The sequence below is a fragment of the Pezoporus wallicus genome, unplaced genomic scaffold, assembly GCF_028554395.1.
Source record: "Pezoporus wallicus isolate ANWC-B61680 ecotype Strahan unplaced genomic scaffold, APGP_CSIRO_Pwel_v1 scaffold_11491, whole genome shotgun sequence".
NCBI classification, from domain to species: domain Eukaryota; kingdom Metazoa; phylum Chordata; class Aves; order Psittaciformes; family Psittacidae; genus Pezoporus; species Pezoporus wallicus.
In genome coordinates this window covers 10,105,108-10,122,421 of record NW_026642649.1, presented here as the reverse complement: position 1 = coordinate 10,122,421, position 17,314 = coordinate 10,105,108, and the positions used below count along the sequence as shown (strand labels likewise).

The 17,314-nt window shown below is 45.1% G+C and overlaps 1 protein-coding gene across 3 annotated transcripts in view; it reads right to left on the bottom strand.

Moving 5' to 3' along the window:
* Window positions 1–16,378, bottom strand: part of GLI3 (GLI family zinc finger 3) — a 205,537-nt gene extending 189,159 nt beyond the window's left edge. For 2 of the 3 annotated variants that reach the window (XM_057431423.1, XM_057431424.1), the window contains exons 1-2: window positions 15,934–16,378; window positions 1,403–1,565 (exon numbers count right to left, since the gene is read on the bottom strand). In XM_057431423.1, the coding sequence (XP_057287406.1) occupies window positions 1,403–1,526 (124 nt within the window). In that variant the 5' untranslated portion in view covers window positions 1,527–1,565; window positions 15,934–16,378. The remainder of the gene's footprint in view (window positions 1–1,402; window positions 1,566–15,933) is intronic. The other variant, XM_057431426.1, reaches the window with a different exon arrangement.
* Window positions 16,379–17,314: the final 936 nt, after the last annotated feature.

The following is a 17,314-nucleotide window of genomic DNA, read 5'->3' as shown; positions in this document are numbered from 1 at the left end:
GAAAAGTTGGGCCAATGTGGAAAATCCTGTTATCAAAAAAAAAATACCATGGGGAGCTCTTCAGCTAACACAAACCACTGTAATTCTATTGACAGCAACGGATCTGTGCTGACTTACACCAGCTGAGGATCCAATTTCATATGCCTTAGAAAACTGATGCAACTTTTTCCATAGCTGCTCAAGAGTTTCTCGTGGGGATCAGCTCCAACCAGCAAGTCAGCAGGTGCAGAGTTTGCTTTGAATCTGAAGTCCAGTCACACACAAGGATACTGGGACATGCGCCATCTAATTTTTACTGACCCACAGAGATTCCCCTCTAGTATGGCTGAAGGATTCACGTATTTTCTGCTTTAGTGCAGTGGGAGATAAACGTTTCTTCATGAAAGCAGAAACCTTTATTCAAGATATCAGTGTGAGAACCTGACCTGGACCACAAGCCCAGATGAGTGAGCACGATGGAAGCAGAAAGGGTGAGCAGAAAATGTTTTGCCAGGAATAACGCTAGGACTCCAAAATATGCAAAGACACCTTCCATTTTTAGCCACTATCAGACTGCTTTGCAAAAAAACAAGTTTTCTATTAACAACAGTTATCTGCAGTTATATCCACAATCCACAGCTCTAAACTCTACCCAGACCTCTTCAAGCAGTTTTCTTTCCTAATGCAAAGGGAATTTTGCATTAGTAGGGAGCAGTGCACTCAGCCCTCTCACACTGAACAATGAAAGGGCCTGGGCTGGGATTACACACTCTCAAGGAGGCAGAGAATATGTAAAATCTTCAAGTGAGGTAATCTCTGGGGAGAATTAAGCAAACTACCCCAGTTTTCAAACCTACAAGCAGTACATTCACAACTTTGAAGTGAATTCACAGGAGGACACACTTTTAGCATGACAGTATGTCCCTGGCCATTAAAGAGCTTGGGATGGGGGGGGAAGGAGGGCAGCCCTTTACAAGGAACAAGTTTATTTGCAAAAGAAGAGAAGAAGAAAAAAAACCCTTGCCATTACTGTTGACAGAGCTACTTCTGTCTCTTTTGTAATAACTAATTATCTAACTAGTGTAAGAGATTTCAACGGCCAAATGCAAAGCACTCCCAAGCCCTGCCAGGCTAATCAAGACAATTTCCAAAACGCCAAAACCAGGAACTTCCTATAATAAATAACTTAGCACATTTACATCTCAAATTAGAACATCTGGAAGAAAAAGACTACGCCTGATGCCAGAACAGGCCTTATTGTATCCTACCACTTTCCACCACCACCACCCCCCCCTTGTTCATTTTCTTCAGCCTTTCCTTAGAACAAACACTGATCCAGGTGCAAATGCTCAATTCACAAGGAATGCAGTGAACATAAAATTACCGTAGGTTTGGCTGCTAGTAAATCCCTGCTGTTACTCACCATTGGAAGTTGTGCTGGAGGCAACAGCTTTCTCACTGACATCTGTTCGACTGGAGCATTTCACGATGGAATTCTCCACTTTTTTCTTCTCCGTCGTGGCAGAGCTATGGGACTGCGCCTCCATGATGACTTCTCATTACTTCAGCTCTCCTTGTACTAATACCTGAATGAAACAAGCGAGTCGTATACTTTAAATACTATCTGAAAGCTTAGCCCAAAAGCCCTCACACCTCTCACCTGCAGAAGAGTCTGCAGCACAACTGAATTAGCAGTCCACAAGCCATTTCTGAATGCCCATCCAATCATGTTTGCATGCATAAATTCCTAATGGATCCAGGGGGAAAAAGCCACCGTTTTGTTCCTATGTCCAGAGCACTTCAGAACAATGCAAAAGGAATCAAGACAGCCCTTCATGTTGACTATAGAAGCCAAATATTTAAATTTCAACGTTCACGCTATCTGAACACACTGCAGCAAGAATTATCCTGTCTATCTCTACACCTTGTCCTACTCGTGTAAACATCTCTCTTTGTTTGTTCAGAAATCTAACTCAAACAAAAGTGCACTGGAGCAACACCCTGAAAACCACAGGGAAAGGCAAATACTATTGCTAGTGGCAGATAATGAGATCACTTTCTTTTGCATGAAAATGCTGAAAATGGAAAACTCTGCAGAGGTGTGTGCCTGGTTTCTCTGGTTTTCCCTGGCTTTCTCAGTGTCATCTCCAGTGATCCACTCATTTTATTCCCGTAGATCACTTCTCCTAATCTCAAAGCTTTTACATTCCCGATGTAAGCCCCAGAAGCTCACACAAGCTTCCAGAAGGGTAACAGTGCATCCACACCAGGCCCCAGGACTGCAGGCTGCAAAGAACAGAGGCACCTCCAAGCACTGGTCTGCAGCTTAACTTGACGCACAGCAAGCAAGTGAAGTAAGCTTTACACAAGCCCTCAATATTCAGCACACACCATGCTTAGAACCAACGTACTTGGGTACTTTGGGAGTTTGAACAGGATCCTATGCAACAACATAGGATATTAAATAAATATTCATTTAAAGACATTAAATGAAGAGAATGTTTTCAGCTCCGAGCAGCACTGCAGTCATTAGCTCCAGGGGTCTGAAACGGAAGGAAGTCGCACTGTTCTAGAACAACATTTTAATGAAATAAACAACCAAAGGCTCCAAACCAAGCCACAAAGTAAACTCTACTGATGCCTAATTGCATTAGCAACCTGTTTCCCCAATGCGGACAGGACAAAACCAAAAAACAACCCAAACAAACAAACCAACCCCAAAACAGGCTACAAAGCCAACCCTTCACAAACACAGCTGTCTAGGAAACCTTCCCCATCCCACCTCCCTAGGAAAAGCTCTTTTTAATAGCACAATAAAGCACTCCAAAGCCTCACTGTTATAGAGCAGGGATCAAAGAAGAGCCCAATCACTAGATGAATCACTATTTAGCCAGGCAGGTCAGCCAGGGAATTGGACTCAATACCAGAGACTCTCTGCCACTGACATACCAGTCAGTGAGAGAGGTATTTTTACCTCTCTACCTCTGGAGAGGTATTTTTCTTCCCTTCAGTTTCTTTCTTGCTAAACCCAGCAATAACAAAGCCAAGGCAGAGTACTTCTAAGAGTACTTTCAAGATGTGCCTCTGAAAGCGCTACAAACATCGTTGTAATCTGTGAAACGACTTCCCAGCAGAACATGAACGGGAATGTCAGGTGTCTTCAAACAGGAAGCTGGAGAAGACTAACAATACTCAACTTCCAGCAGGCCTCACTTGCACCCAGCAATGCACAGACCTCATTGAGGAGAAGTCTCACATGAGCTTTGTAATAAGCAGCACCTTCCCAAATTTCTCAGGTGCTCTCCCCCTTTTCCCTTGCACGTCTCATGCAAGAGCATCCTCAGCTGTCATGTGCATCAGGCTTCTGAGCCCCTTGCAAAGGCAGAAATCGGGGGGGAAGCTCGCACTCCTGCCAAGCTGCTGACCCCATACTGATATGAACATGCTTGTTTTCTCTGTACAGCCCTGGCCACATAAGCACCAACATCTGCCTCTATACAGCCTCCAGGCACTTCATGAGTGAGTCCTGCTGTGTACTCTTGTGCTCTGACTACTCTCCTTTGAGTTATTTAATATTAAAAGGAGTAACTTTCTGTGCTGTCTCTGAAGGACTTTTAAAAGCTATGCATTTTCAGTTGTGGCTTTTTCTTGTTTTGCCTTCTAAGAACACTATACATCAGGCAGCATCTCCACTTACATCAGAGTTTGACTTTGAGAGCTTGGAAGGGGAAGCTGCAGAACTTGTCCCCTGCCCTCAGCCTGTTTCTTCTAGCTTTAAGCCATGAAAAGAAACAATTATGCTCCCTACTCAGCTAGAAATGAAGAAGCCACATACCCTGTCCCCATTTCACAGGCCAGTGGAGCGGCATGAAACTGGATTTCCATGAACCTTGCCATGGATTTGGGCAAAGATCACACAACTTATCACAGGTATCTACAGCAGCCCCATGCCTCCTGCCACACAGGCGTCTGTGCAGCTATGAGCAAGAAGCCCTCACTTATCTTCACCTCCTTCCCCTTTCCACCATGGCAGGACAGGACCTCCGAGACAATCTGATCCTACCACTGCTCAGAAAAGAGGATAATGAAGGTACTGTAAGGAGTTAACACAGCTTTAACCTGCGATTCAAGAGCTGGCTCAGACTGGCATCCATCCATTCTCTCCTATTTTTTTTGTTTCCACAGCAGGCTACCAATGAGATGTTTCTGGTGCTTTGGGGCTTTTTCTCTTTAATGTAAGGAAAACTAGCAGACATCGTTCCACATTTCCCACTGCTCCCTATCACATTCCTGGTTTATGCTACCTTGAGTGGACAATGGCACGGAACAGAGACCTAAAGTAGTGCTTAAAGTGAATTTTTGATCATAAAATTGTAGAATTGGCCACGAGCTAATATAAACATCTGCTCTTGGTACCTGCTCTGGTTCATGTCTGCTTAGTTTACACCCAGAAAGCTGCTTTTATTCACAGCAGCATGGAAGAGGGAACACTGCAAGAGTGAACTTTCTTATTCAGCTCTCACCCCACGGCATGAGGCAGCAGCCCTGCAGACGCTTCCTCTTGGGCCTTCCTTCCTCCGCTCCCAACCCACATGCACGTGTGGCAAAGGCGTCTGGGAGAATTCCAGCAGCTCCAGTTACACTCCAGTGCCCTATTTAGATAGATGGTGGTATGCATGCATGGCTGGGAAAGTAAGGAAAGCCAGGAGAGATGGCAGGACTAGTAAGTTGATGTATGTGTTTTGATATGCTTTGCCAAGCATGCTGGATAGGGAAGCAGCCAAATGGTAATCAATATGGTGACCCACAAATCTTTTCTTCTCCTGACAAGTGGAAGCCCAAGTTGAAAACACAAACACAAACCAAACACACGTCTTCTAGAATTCCAGACTGGTTTGAGTTGGAAGGAACCTTAAAGCTCAGCCAGCTCCAACCCCTGCCATGGGCAGGGACACCTTCCACTAGAGCAGGTTGCTCCAACCCTGTCCAACCTGGCCTTGAACACTGCCAGGGATGGGGCAGCCACAGCTTCTCTGGGCACCCTGTGCCAGCGCCTCAGCACCCTCACAGGGAAGAACTTGTGGCCAACGTCTAATCTCAGTCTCCCCTCTGTCAGGTTAAAGCCATTCTCCTTGTCCTGCCACTGCATGCCCTTGCAAAAGCCCCTCTCCAGATTTCTTGTATGAAGACTTCTTTCCACTGGCTGCTAATGCCTGTCAAAAAGCATTCTGAAAGCCAGCCAGCCTGACATCTTCACATTAAAACACAAGGTGGTTGACATTACCATGTATACCGCTCTGGCCAGCGTGTGGGTCAGTGACTTCCCTGTTCCTGCCCCAGGCCTGAGGCAATATGGTTCTATTATGCAGCAAGGAGCTCTGCTCTCAGCAGACTAGAAAGCTAGCTTCTGTTGGCTATCTAGCTATCTCCATGTGCATATGAATGGCAAGAATATAACAGTATATGGGCTAAAGCCTGAACTTTCATAGGTAAATAGAGGGATAAACATTCCTTCCTGAAAGCAAACATTCATGGCTTTTTCCCATTCAACCATGCTTGAACCTTTTGTAATTTCCCTAAAGCCTGAACCCACTGCACAATTAATTCCAGATCCCCATTTTAAACCTAATCCCTCTCAAAACAGCAACCTGCCTGCAGGTGTGTCTCTCCTTTTCAGATCATAAATGTGAACTTTTTCCCAATTGCATATGACATTGGAGGAATTTTAGGAACAAGCTACTGGAATGAAGTAGTTAAATGAGGACAACTGCCTCTTTTAAAAGGAATGTCAACAAATGACAATATATTAGAGGTGTGTTTCAAACAAAAAGAATCTCTCAAGCCACTTGAAATTATGTAATTCCTGGTCCTTACGCATGCTGGTCATAAGATTGTGCCTCATGGCAGTAAAAATAATCATATTCATATACTGAGGAGGGAAAAAAGCCATCTTTTTCTTCATTTACTCACAGTGCCAACTCACTGAAAACAGTGGAGGAACCCTCTCCCTGAAAGAGCAGGAAACGTGACCCTTTCTGTACACTTTGATTCCCCAAGAATCTTCAGGTCTGTGCTCCTCCTTTCTGAATTCCTTTTTAAAACCAGTGCATTTATATTGCATACATTAGTTTCAAAGACCAGATCACACAAATCTTTATTCACAGGAACAGGCTCACTGACTTCAAGAAGACTACTTGCCTAAGTGCTTGGCCAGGAAACACCACCTAAAATCCTCAATTTGCACGTTAGACTGGTTTATGTTTCCTGCAAACTTGAACCTTTTTCTGCCTTTACTTGGTTTGGTTATTTTGTTGGGTTTGGGGGGGGGTGGGGGGTGGGGTTTGAGGGGATATATTTGAATGTGTTGGATTAAAAAAAAAAATAAACCCTAAAAGCCCTTTTCGCTGTTCCATTCGATGCTGCTGTAGTTGTATTCAATTCATTAACAAGTGGTTTGCATCCGCTGAGAAGAGCTGTCTGAAATAGCAGTGTCACGGCATTCATCATCATTACATCAGCAGTAGGGAAGTTCATACTGATTGCTATCAGCAACCAGAGTGCCCCAATCAGCGTGCAAGCAAACATAGCATGTTTAATTTCTCAGAAATTACTCTGGGTAGTTAGGGTGCTCATAGGTACTACTTTGATCCACACTACTGGAAGCAGTCTTTGGGGATACAATACATCTTGAACAGCACAACTGTATGAAAGTGAAAACCACAAGGGGAGGCATGAAGAACAATCAGGAAATTACAGTCTCTCTCAACCATAAAGGACCCTTTATCAATTTTATCAAAAGCGGTTACACCGTTCCTTGGGATTATTTAAGGATAAAAAAAAAAGGCATCTTGTTCAGATACGTTCAAATGCAAAATTTACATGAGGCAATCTCATGCTATTATATGGAAGCTATTTCACACTGATTTATACAGACTTGATGCGGGTACATTTAACTTCCAAAACCCACCTAGATTTCAGCATCACTTCCCATCAAAACCTGCTGGCAAAGCCACACTGACAAAGTTACCCCTGACAGCACATGTTGGAAAATACACATTTTAAGAAGTATCTTCCAGTCGCTACATTAACCTCTTGGTTCATGTCATCAGTTTTAGGACAGCCATAGGAACTAACCTGAACCTTAGACAACTTTTAAGTCGTTCTCTCTTTCCTCAGCTCTTTGTAAGCTAGACCCGATTTCTGCAATCCCCCATTAACGACCCCTGGGCAAATTTTGTTCAGATTCTTCCCTGCTGAGACAACTGGTCACACTAAGACCCATATAAATAACACAAATAATAGTCTTGTATCCCTATATATAAAATCACAACAAATCACTAATAAGCTGGGGGAAAAAGGTATCTTGCACTTCACAGTCCTTCTCTCTGTTTAAATTATATGCATGATCTATAAATACATTAGTGGCTAACTGCATACTTCTAAATCTGTTTTGAAATGCAAAGTAAAATTAGAAATAAAAGAAAAAAAAAACACAAAAAATAGCAGCACAAGCCCAACAGAATCAGATAGGTGGCTCTGTTGCTTGAAATTAAAAAACACCCCAAGTTATCGGGCACCACATGTATTAATATAATCTTTCCAAATTCATTACTATCTGAGGTCTTTTCCTGTGTTCCATTCCTTTGATTTCCTTCCCCCACCCCCATAAAGAATGAAAAACAACTAGACCTAAAGCCTGGTTAATGATGATCTGATCTGTTCCTGATAGGTTAAATAGCTTGTGGCAACAATAATGCAGGATCACAAACACAAAGGCAATCAGTTAGGCAAAGCAGTGCTATTAGCATCCTCCCGATTAAGATCCTAAGTGAGAAACTCTTCCATGGCATACACTGAACTACTGATCAAGTATAACAATCACTCGGCTCCAGAGGAATTACATTTGCTTACATCTTTCTGCTGCAGATAAATGGGATTACCGAAAGTTCTGAAAATATTTAAAACACACACACAGAGCAGGATCAGTAAGTGGCACTTCTACTGAGGCAGCACCTCAGTAGGTTTTAACACACATCACCCACATACTCTTACAAGTAGATTATCTCTACTTTTGTTATGGGATTTAGAAAGCTGTTAAGCATAACCCCAATTAAATGTTTTTACTATTACTTCAACAGATTAAACACTGTATCTAAATAAAACAGCTTTCCACCAGGAAAGAAGTGATTCATAGTTCCTTACCCAGTAAACAGAATTTAATGGATAAAAATTCTGACGGATTCAGGTCAAACTATCCATATCCAACCAGTCCACCCATCACAGAAGTTGTTTGGGTACATGCAACACGCTGCTGAGGGATGCAAGCCAGAATTTACAACACGTCTTAGTGGCGTCACATTTCAGGTACGATGTCTCCTCTAAGGTAAAGATTCATAATCCGTTCATTATCCAAGAGTCTTTACAGAAAGTAATGGAACTTAAATTAAGGAAAAAACCCACAATCAACACCAAACAAACCAACCAGGTCATTAACTCTCCATCTAAGCATTTGTTATTGTAATCACAGGGGCTTGGGTTTCTTTATTCCTCATTTTGACTCTCTTATAAACTATCTACATACAGACAATGGAAAGAACAAAGATTAGCTCTTAAAAAAACAGAAAGTGCCAAGTATTTTCCAAGTCTCCAAATGTGTAAACGTGTTTGGGGAGGGGGGTGGGTTTAAACCGGTAATGCACTTACCCTTAAGAAATTGGAACTCCTGCCAATTACCCTGCCTAAAATTGCTAGAAAATTCAGAGTAAGCTCTGTTCCTGCTTGTTTTGCAATCCTACATGTCCTTGTGCTTCAAAGTCTGCAGCAGGAAAAACTCTAGTAATTATGCCAAAGTAAGATTAGCTGTAAGAGAATTAGCATGGGGAGGAGGGAAGGGGGGAATCTCCCGTGGACTTTACTGTTTGCAGCACTAGGCTGAAATGAGTGGTGACACTTCAAACTTCCCTACCAAGCCTACACTTACTTTTCGTCCCTATCTTTCTTCAGCAACACTAAATCCAAACCAAACTTTACAGCACAGTGACACCCTTCTGTAAAAACACTAGTTTAATGAAACCCAAATTAGTGCATTCATATACTCAAAATTTGAAAGGACAGGAATACAGAGAGAAGACAACCAGCAAGACCTGCTGTGTCAGTAACAAACACTATGACTTCCTCTGCTGATACTGTTACTAGCGCTAGAATACTTCTGGTGATGATACAGGATGTTTTCTTCTTTCCCTCCTTGACAGTTTGTGGACCAACAGCTTGGTAAGGCAAATTTCAAACATCTGGAATGGGTGTGCTCTGCACCATGATTTATTTACTTCATCAAATAAGAAGTCACTACAACTGCCATGGAAAAATGCTGAAATACTTTAATTTAGAGCACCGGAGCTAAACGTGAATTCCAATGGCATGACCACTTTCTGCGCACTTTGTGCTTTATCTCATCAGTCCCAAAAGATGAAAGTTTCCTTAGAATCAAAACTACATCTATATATCAATGTCAATCTATACAGGAACTGAGCCCAAGGAAGAACACCTTTAATATACATCTAGTGCATAGCGTTTCCAACTTATGATATGCAAATGAAAGAAGACTGTATGCCATTTTTTTACAATTAACATTTTAAAACAAGATTAAAGGAATCTAGTAGAATGTTTCTGAATGCGCCATGTTTTGATCTGCAGTCCCACTCCTGGAAGCCTGTTTATCTCCTCAGCATACTCACAGGTTAAGGGATGCCATCGTCCAGAATTTCATGTTCTAACCCAACACAGATGTTTTAACACGTAAAAGACCTAGGAAAGCTCCATATAGCCAGGAAGAACTTCCAGTGTGAAAGGTACTTTATAAAACTTTATCTTCAGCTTTTACAGTTTACTTTAGGTTTTACACCTATCTCGTAGTAGCAGTAAAACTGCATCATGATTCCTTCACGTTTTTGTAACTTGACAAAATACAACAGCACACCCCTGAACTCCTGCAGTATAAATTACTTCCCAATCCACTATCCCTGTTCAAACAGGGTAATCACAGAATTACACAGCTGCCTTCTTTTCCCAGAAAAAAAAAACATCCATAGTGAAGGGAAGAACACCAAACCACATCCTCTTAGTCAAGAATCGGTAGCGCTAGGATTTCATTTTAATATACAGAGTTCAGAGCTGCAGACGTTGTACTGAAGTGACACTAACTTGATCTGTGTTTCTGACTATTCGATTTCAGGTATTCATACATCTTATCTAATGAAGGCTTCATTCTCTCGGCAGCTGGATGAAGTATTCTTTACACACAGTTGGTTTTCTTGACACTAACAGATTTGTATGGAAAGAAAACAGAGTATCATACAAAGCAGCAAATATAGCTGGGGGAGGCTCAGATCTAAAACACCAAAAGGTTAGTTGGGTCCTTTAGGTCTGACCTAAACATCAGATATCAGAAAACACAGCAGCTTTTTGAGCATCATTAAAAAAAAAAAACAACAGATTGTCTTGGTAATAGGTGCAAAAAATAACTTGACATTCTTCAGCTAAGGAAATTATTCAAATCAGATCTCTTGGTAGTGGGTTCTGATATTATCAGTTCTGACACCTAGCAACTATTTAGAGACAAACGCATTCTACCCCAATTAGTTTGCCCCTTGTTGCAATCTAAATAATCTTGCAGGCATTTTTAAAATCAATGTATTGTCTTGTTTCTTGTTTTGCTCTTAAAGAAGCAGAAACCAACTCTTCAGATCAGCAGCCAATTTAATACACTTTCAAGGTAATGCAGGTACAATTTATACGTAGAGCGTATACCACAACAAAACCACAGTATGATGCCAGCACAATCTTTTAAAAAAGTTTTCCCCTAAATCTCTGCAGAAAGCAGCCTTGAAAGAAAGCAGGGATTAGAGAGAGCTGGAAGGTAGGGAGGGGACTTACCTCAAACCCAGCCAAGCGGAAATCAGAGCAGTAATTCTACAAGTCGGCAGAGTACACTTTTAGAGCTATAATGGTGTGAAGAAGTGCTGGGCAGCATTGCCTGGAGGCAGCACTAATACACCGCTGACTAATGACTGGGCCATGCAGACAATGAATTTGGGGGTTGAAAACTAACAGAAACCGTGCAGTACCTTGACAAATGGCCTTTCAAAATTTCATTCATTGAATAACCTTTAAGCACAAAATTGGCTCAAGTTCTCTCGGGAATACCATGACACATGTTGTTGGACAATAAGCATTTTCCTTTTTAATTAAAACTATTACACCGAATACATAAACACGATTACAGTGAATAAACCGTAAGAGTTAACTACTGAGCAGCTAGAAAAGAAGACAGGACCTAGAAAGTGAGGTGCAAACAACACTCCTTCAGAAGGGTCAACAAATCCCAGGGTTAACTACCTGATTCACTGAAATTCACCCTTGGCAGAATAGATTTTCCCTTCTTTGACACTTAAAGGAGAATGAGAACTTCAAAGGTATGTTTAATGAGCTGCTACAAATACAACTGGTTAAAAGAGGCTCAGAAATTATGTACTAAAAGCTGCATTGTGCTTAGAATTACAACTGAAAAAGTCTCCTTTTAAAGAGCCCAGTCAAAGTCAAGCCCCCATAAAACAAATCAAGCCTTGCGTAAACTTTGCAACCTTGTGTACTGACAAACACATTAAAACAACAGAATCCCTCTTTAAAGGAGCTCTTTTTTTTCAATGCAACTCGACTTCCAATTTGAAAATGGCCTTTTTGGCTATTTTTACAGACAGAATGAAATACCTGAAGTGTCTCTAAATTAACAAGTACCACTTGCCATAGACAGCATCGCCTTTAGCAGCTCCTAAAAACTTCAGAAAAGGATCTTAAAACAGGAAGCTTAGTGAGCTCATAAAACTGTTGTTGGAGCCAGGAACACATAGCATATTTAATCTGCAAACTGTGAGAGTCTACAATGATTTCAGCAAGATCTGAGGCATGCCCTCAAGGTTTGCTGGGATCTGGGATTAGGGAGTTGATAAGAACCCTCTACTGCCCATGGACATGTTTTTCTTCTGCAGTTAAACACAAATGCATAGAGACGTTTGACTGCTGCTTGGCGTTACTGCTCAAGTTATATAAAAGCTTTGCAGCTCCTTTTGCTGTCAATATATCAAAGTTTTAAAAAAAATCATCAAAGTGTGAAATTTCATTTAAAGTCTGCCAGTCTACAGCTCTATTTCACAGACCTATCAAATAAAAGTAAAGATGAAAAATGCACTGAAAGAACTTGAAAAGTTTGCAGGAGCACCCATGCCCTATTTTTGTTTATTCTGTCTCATTTTATTTGATTTTAAAGTATAACAAATCAATTTCCTTATAAAAATGACAAAGTCTAAAGGGAGGACGTCTATAAAACCTATGGTTAAAGACAACTTGAAATCATTATTACGGCTGAACCTTTTGTTGAATAAAAAGCTTCCTCTGTAGCCATTTTAGCATTTTAATTGCCTAACTGCAAGTTGGCAGAAAATTTCCTGAATCTTCCAAAACAATCGGAATGACTACAGAATGTGAGTGCCAGAAAAACTAAAGCCTTCTTCAAAGTATTCTTTAGCTAGGGATTTACAACAATTGCATAAAGCAGAAAAGCCTGACTTTTAAGGTAATCTACTATAGCCTAAAAGCATTAACATTCCATTACTAAGGTTTTCCTGAGGATTTCATGACTCGTTGATTCACTTTTCCTTCAAGTCTGCTTTTTCTTTGTACATTACTGTCTCCATACAGCTGAGTGCGTGCAACAGTGATCATTAAAATGCTTCCTTTCATAACTCCAAATAAATCCTGCTTTAATAACCATCAGATTCCTTATTTATCAGGCAAAGATGACCAACTTTTCACTAACACTCTGCAACACAAAAATATGCCATTCCTTCCCTGGAGCATGCAAAATGAAATTCAAACATGCTCCAGAGTGCAGGTAATGAAACAGCTTTCCCAAAAACGAGGCAGGAAGTATAACTGGAACTTTTATGGGTCATTATCAAATGCACACATTTATCTTGTTAAAAAACTGAGTAATCTGCAAGATGAACAAATTACAATATCTCAAAACTTGAGCATTTTGCTTTCTCTAACACGGATTCCAAAATAAACAGAAATGATTTATAACCATCGATACTTTTAATTTCTTAGTTACAAAATGGTTTTGTCTTTGAAAAGGCACAACACCATCTTTCACAGCTCAAGACTGCTTATAGCAGTAAAGGCTGTCTTGGCCACTGCACGCGTTCTCAAGCCAAAAACGTTACTCCACTCAAGCAGGAAAATGCAGGTGATGTCTTTGTTTCGTAGAAACGCTCTGGAAAACAGCATGTCCTACTGAAAACCATGTGCAGTTATCAGAATGCAAGAGCGCATTCATTCAGGCACCTTAAGCCACAGTTTTACTACCACTGCTGCTTAAAAGGATATATATACACTGAGGGAGTCCTCTTCTTACTCATTCTTCTTACTCATTCAAAATCACATAATCCTGCTTTTAAAGAAATAATCCTCCCCCTTAAAATAGCCTTCTCTCATAGTTACTATTATTTATGTTTCTAGAATTGGGCTATCCACCAAACGGAAAGTATTTACATACTAGCTAGTTAAACCCAAACCTTCATTATATAAACAAGTTCTCAGGAGGCTGCACACAGTTTACATTGCTGAACTCATTCACCATTACTTTTAATCTATATTTCCTCAGCTGAAACACAGCAGTGCGGACACGGAGCTTTTTTACATTTTCATGTTTCTTTACAACACTGCATCCGTCTTCCTTCAAAATAATCATGACATATGTAATTAAGAAACTGTCAGATCATTATTAATTTTTAATAAAGGACCTAAATGAAATAATTATAGGAATCAATCAGTGAGGCACCTTTCCAAATTACAATGCAATTGCACAAATACTCAAACTACTTAAGGCCAGTTCTTGCAGACTTCAATCCCTAATCTCGCTTAACACCACATCAAAAAACAGTGTTGCAACACAGAGAAAATTCGTGATTTCTCACTACCCCACCGACTTAAAACGGTTTCAGAGAAGATCCTTACACCCTAAGAGGGCCAGCCGCGCCTGCTTAAAAACGCTTGTTGATTGAATCAGCCACGTTATCTCCAGGGCCCTGAAAAATTTCGCTTCCAAGTTTTTCCTGTAGCCCGCACAAAAGGAATGAAGTCCGCACGCTGGAGCTTAAACACAACCCATCACTTTTATTGAGCCTTGGAATGAAGCGGGAAGTAGCAGAGGCGCGATAGCGATGGGGGTTTTGCTGGGGGCTGCTACCTAATGCTCCTTTAGTGAAGCAGCCTCTAAAACGTGACCCTGTATATCAAACGGCCAGCTACCCGTACCTTGGACTAAAAGGCTCTTTGAGATCCGTACAGTCCATCATTCCAAACTGAAGTGGCAGCTGGAAAATGTGGAACAGCTGGCAAGGAGCTGAGAGAAAACGTTTTACATAAATACATCTGCATACGGGCTGGCAGAAGGCCACGGTCACCGTGCCCACAGGACCCCATCAAAACTAAGCACCAGAGGGTTAAAACACACAATTCGGGGAGGGTGATGGCGGGGGGACACGGGACGGACGGATGGACGGACCCCTTTTACCTTTTCTCTTCACGTGGTGCGAGGCTTTGGGAGTGGGCACCGGCGGAGGGGCGCGGGGCTTGTGTCAACACCCGGACTTTACGGGAGAACTCAACCGCGGAGGAGCCGCTCTCCTACCACCCTTCAAAGTTGCGCGGTGAACACGGGGCCGGCCCGGGGCGGCTCCAGCAGCTCCCCCGGGGTCCGCCGCCGCCCCCCGCCCCGCTCCGCTCCGCTCCTCCCGCCTCAGCCCGGCCCGGGCTCCGCAGCTCTGACCCGCTGCCAGCGGCGAGGCGCGGCACACAAAAAGGCGCGGGAAGCCCCCCGCACCTCAACCCGGCCGGGACGAGGCTGTGCCCTTCCCCTCAGCGAGCCTCCGGCACGGGGGGCACCACGGCCGCCCCTCAGCCCCGCCAGATGTGACAGCGCCTTCTGTCCCGCTCCGCCCGCCTCTCCCCCGGCAAAGTTTGCGCCCGGCCTCCCGCCCCACGGGCGTGCAAACGCTGCCCGGGAGGAGCTGCTCGGAGAACGGGGGGGAAACGGTGTGGAGGAAAAAGCAGCTCCGCCGCGGGACGAGCGCGGGCAGCGCGGCCCGGCCCCGGTCGGAGCGCGGGTTGTGCCCTCCGCTCCCCGCACCCTCCGCTCCCGCGCTCCCTGACAGCCATTTTGGGGGTTAGACACCTCGCTCCCCTCACCCCCGCCTCCAAAGTTAGGGAAGCGGGAAGGGGGCCGGGAGCGGGGAAGGAGCGCTCGGGAGAACGACGATAAAGTGGCCCGGAGCAGAGCCCGGGGAACAAAGAACTTCTCGCCCAAGTGAGTACGTACCTGCCGCCGCTGTCGCCGAGCCCCCGCGCTGCCCATGGGCGACGGCCGCTCCCCGGCCACCGAGGATAGCGGGGCCGGCTCCGGGGAGGGGGCACGGGGAAGAGGGGGGGGGGGGGGTACGGGTCGCACGGACGGGACAGGGGCGGCAGACAGGGCCGGCGGGGGATTGTTGGTGGTTGTTTTCTCCCTGCCCGCGCCTGTGCCTCCGTGTTGGGGGGGTTTGCGTGTGCGAGTGTGTGCGGATCCGACATCAGTTCCAGTGATCTTGTAATCTGATCCCGTCTGACTCACCAGCACTTGACTGACATTTCTGATTTGGTTCAACAAAAAGAGCGGGGGGGAAGGAGGGAAACAACAAGACGGGGAGCAAAGAAAAAAAAAGAACGTCCCCAAGTCCCCCGCCTGGCATCGGAGGGAAGGGGGGACCCCTCCGCCCAGTCCCGGCCCCGCCGCCAGGCATTGTTTTGGCTCGGCGCAGGCACCGAAGGAGGGGAATAAACACATCGCGCCGAGATACTCACGTGTCGGAAAAGTTGTCCCTTCTGCTCCCCTCGCTCCCGCACACTCCTCTCCGCCGCCTCCTCCAAGTTTTACAGATGTTGCAGGGCTCCTCGTCGCCGCCCCTCCTCCTCCTCCTCCTCCTCCCAGCGCTGCCCTCTGGATCAGAGCAGGGGAAAGGCTCTTTAGGGATAACTCCCCAGTCAAACACCCTCCGCTAAACTTTCCCCCCTCCCTCCCCTTCCTTTAAGCTCCGCTCTCCTTTCCCCCCCCCCCCCCTTCCCTCCGCGCTGTCGGGACGCGGCTGGCTGCTGCCCGGGCCCGGCGGGAAGCGGGGCCGGCTGCCGGGCGGAGGGCGGGCTGCGCCCCGGGGTGCGGGTCGGGCCGCGGCCTGGCGGGCTGCGAGGCGCGCTCTCGGCATGACACCCCGCTCCCCCTTCCTCCTCCTCCTCCTCCCCGCCATCCCCCCGGCCCGAGGGCGGTGACACCCCGCCCACCGCCGGCAGCAGCGCGGGGCTACGGCCGCCCCCCCCGGAGCGGCTCGGGTCGCGCTTCCTCCCGCTCCCTCTCCTCCTCCTCCTCTCCCGCTCCATGCTCCAGATCAGCCCCGCTTTCCCGCGCACCGCTGCGTTGCACCCCCCTGCCCCCCGTCCCCCCAAAATCAGGGGGTATGGGAGGCAAAACGTGCCCTCCGGGGTGGGGTTCGGTGCGTGCTGCGGCTGCTGGGTTCGCGTTTGCTGTGGCTGACTCCACTACGGACTTCAAGGAAAGTTTCACCTAAGCCATGTGACACTGAAAAACAGAGCTTTCGGGGGAAAAAAAGGCAAGCAGCTGGGCGAGGGGAAGGCTGGCGGCGGTGCCTCCGCCGGCTCCTCCCGTCCCAGCTCCCGGACAGCCTCCCCAGCACCCCGCCCGACTCCTCCAGCCTCCACCCTGCACAACAGGGCTCCATCCCTGCTCCTCATCCCCATCGTCCCTTGTGAGCGGGGCTCCCGCAGTAGTGCACACCCGTACGGCTCGGAAACAGCAGGAGCCAGGATGCCAAAACTTACTTGTTCCAATATGTCCATCCTTCGGGAAGTGATACATCCTGACAAGACACCTTGCCTTTTTTCTAGTCCCGCAGATTGCTCCCCTGATAATAAAAAAGAAGTCTGAGAAACCATAAATGAATGTTACCACAAGCGTTTTCCATCAAGTCAAAAGGTGGGGCCAGCTCTTGGGAAAAGGGTATTATTTAAGTTGTTGCCATCACAATGTCAAATACTTCACATGCACCTTTGTCCATACCTGGCTCACCGCAGAGCCAAGCAAAGATTTGTTACCCATGTAGATGATTTAGCAAGGTACCTAAGCTCAGGCTACCCTGAGAATTGGAGAACTCCCACAAAAAACAGCAGTTCT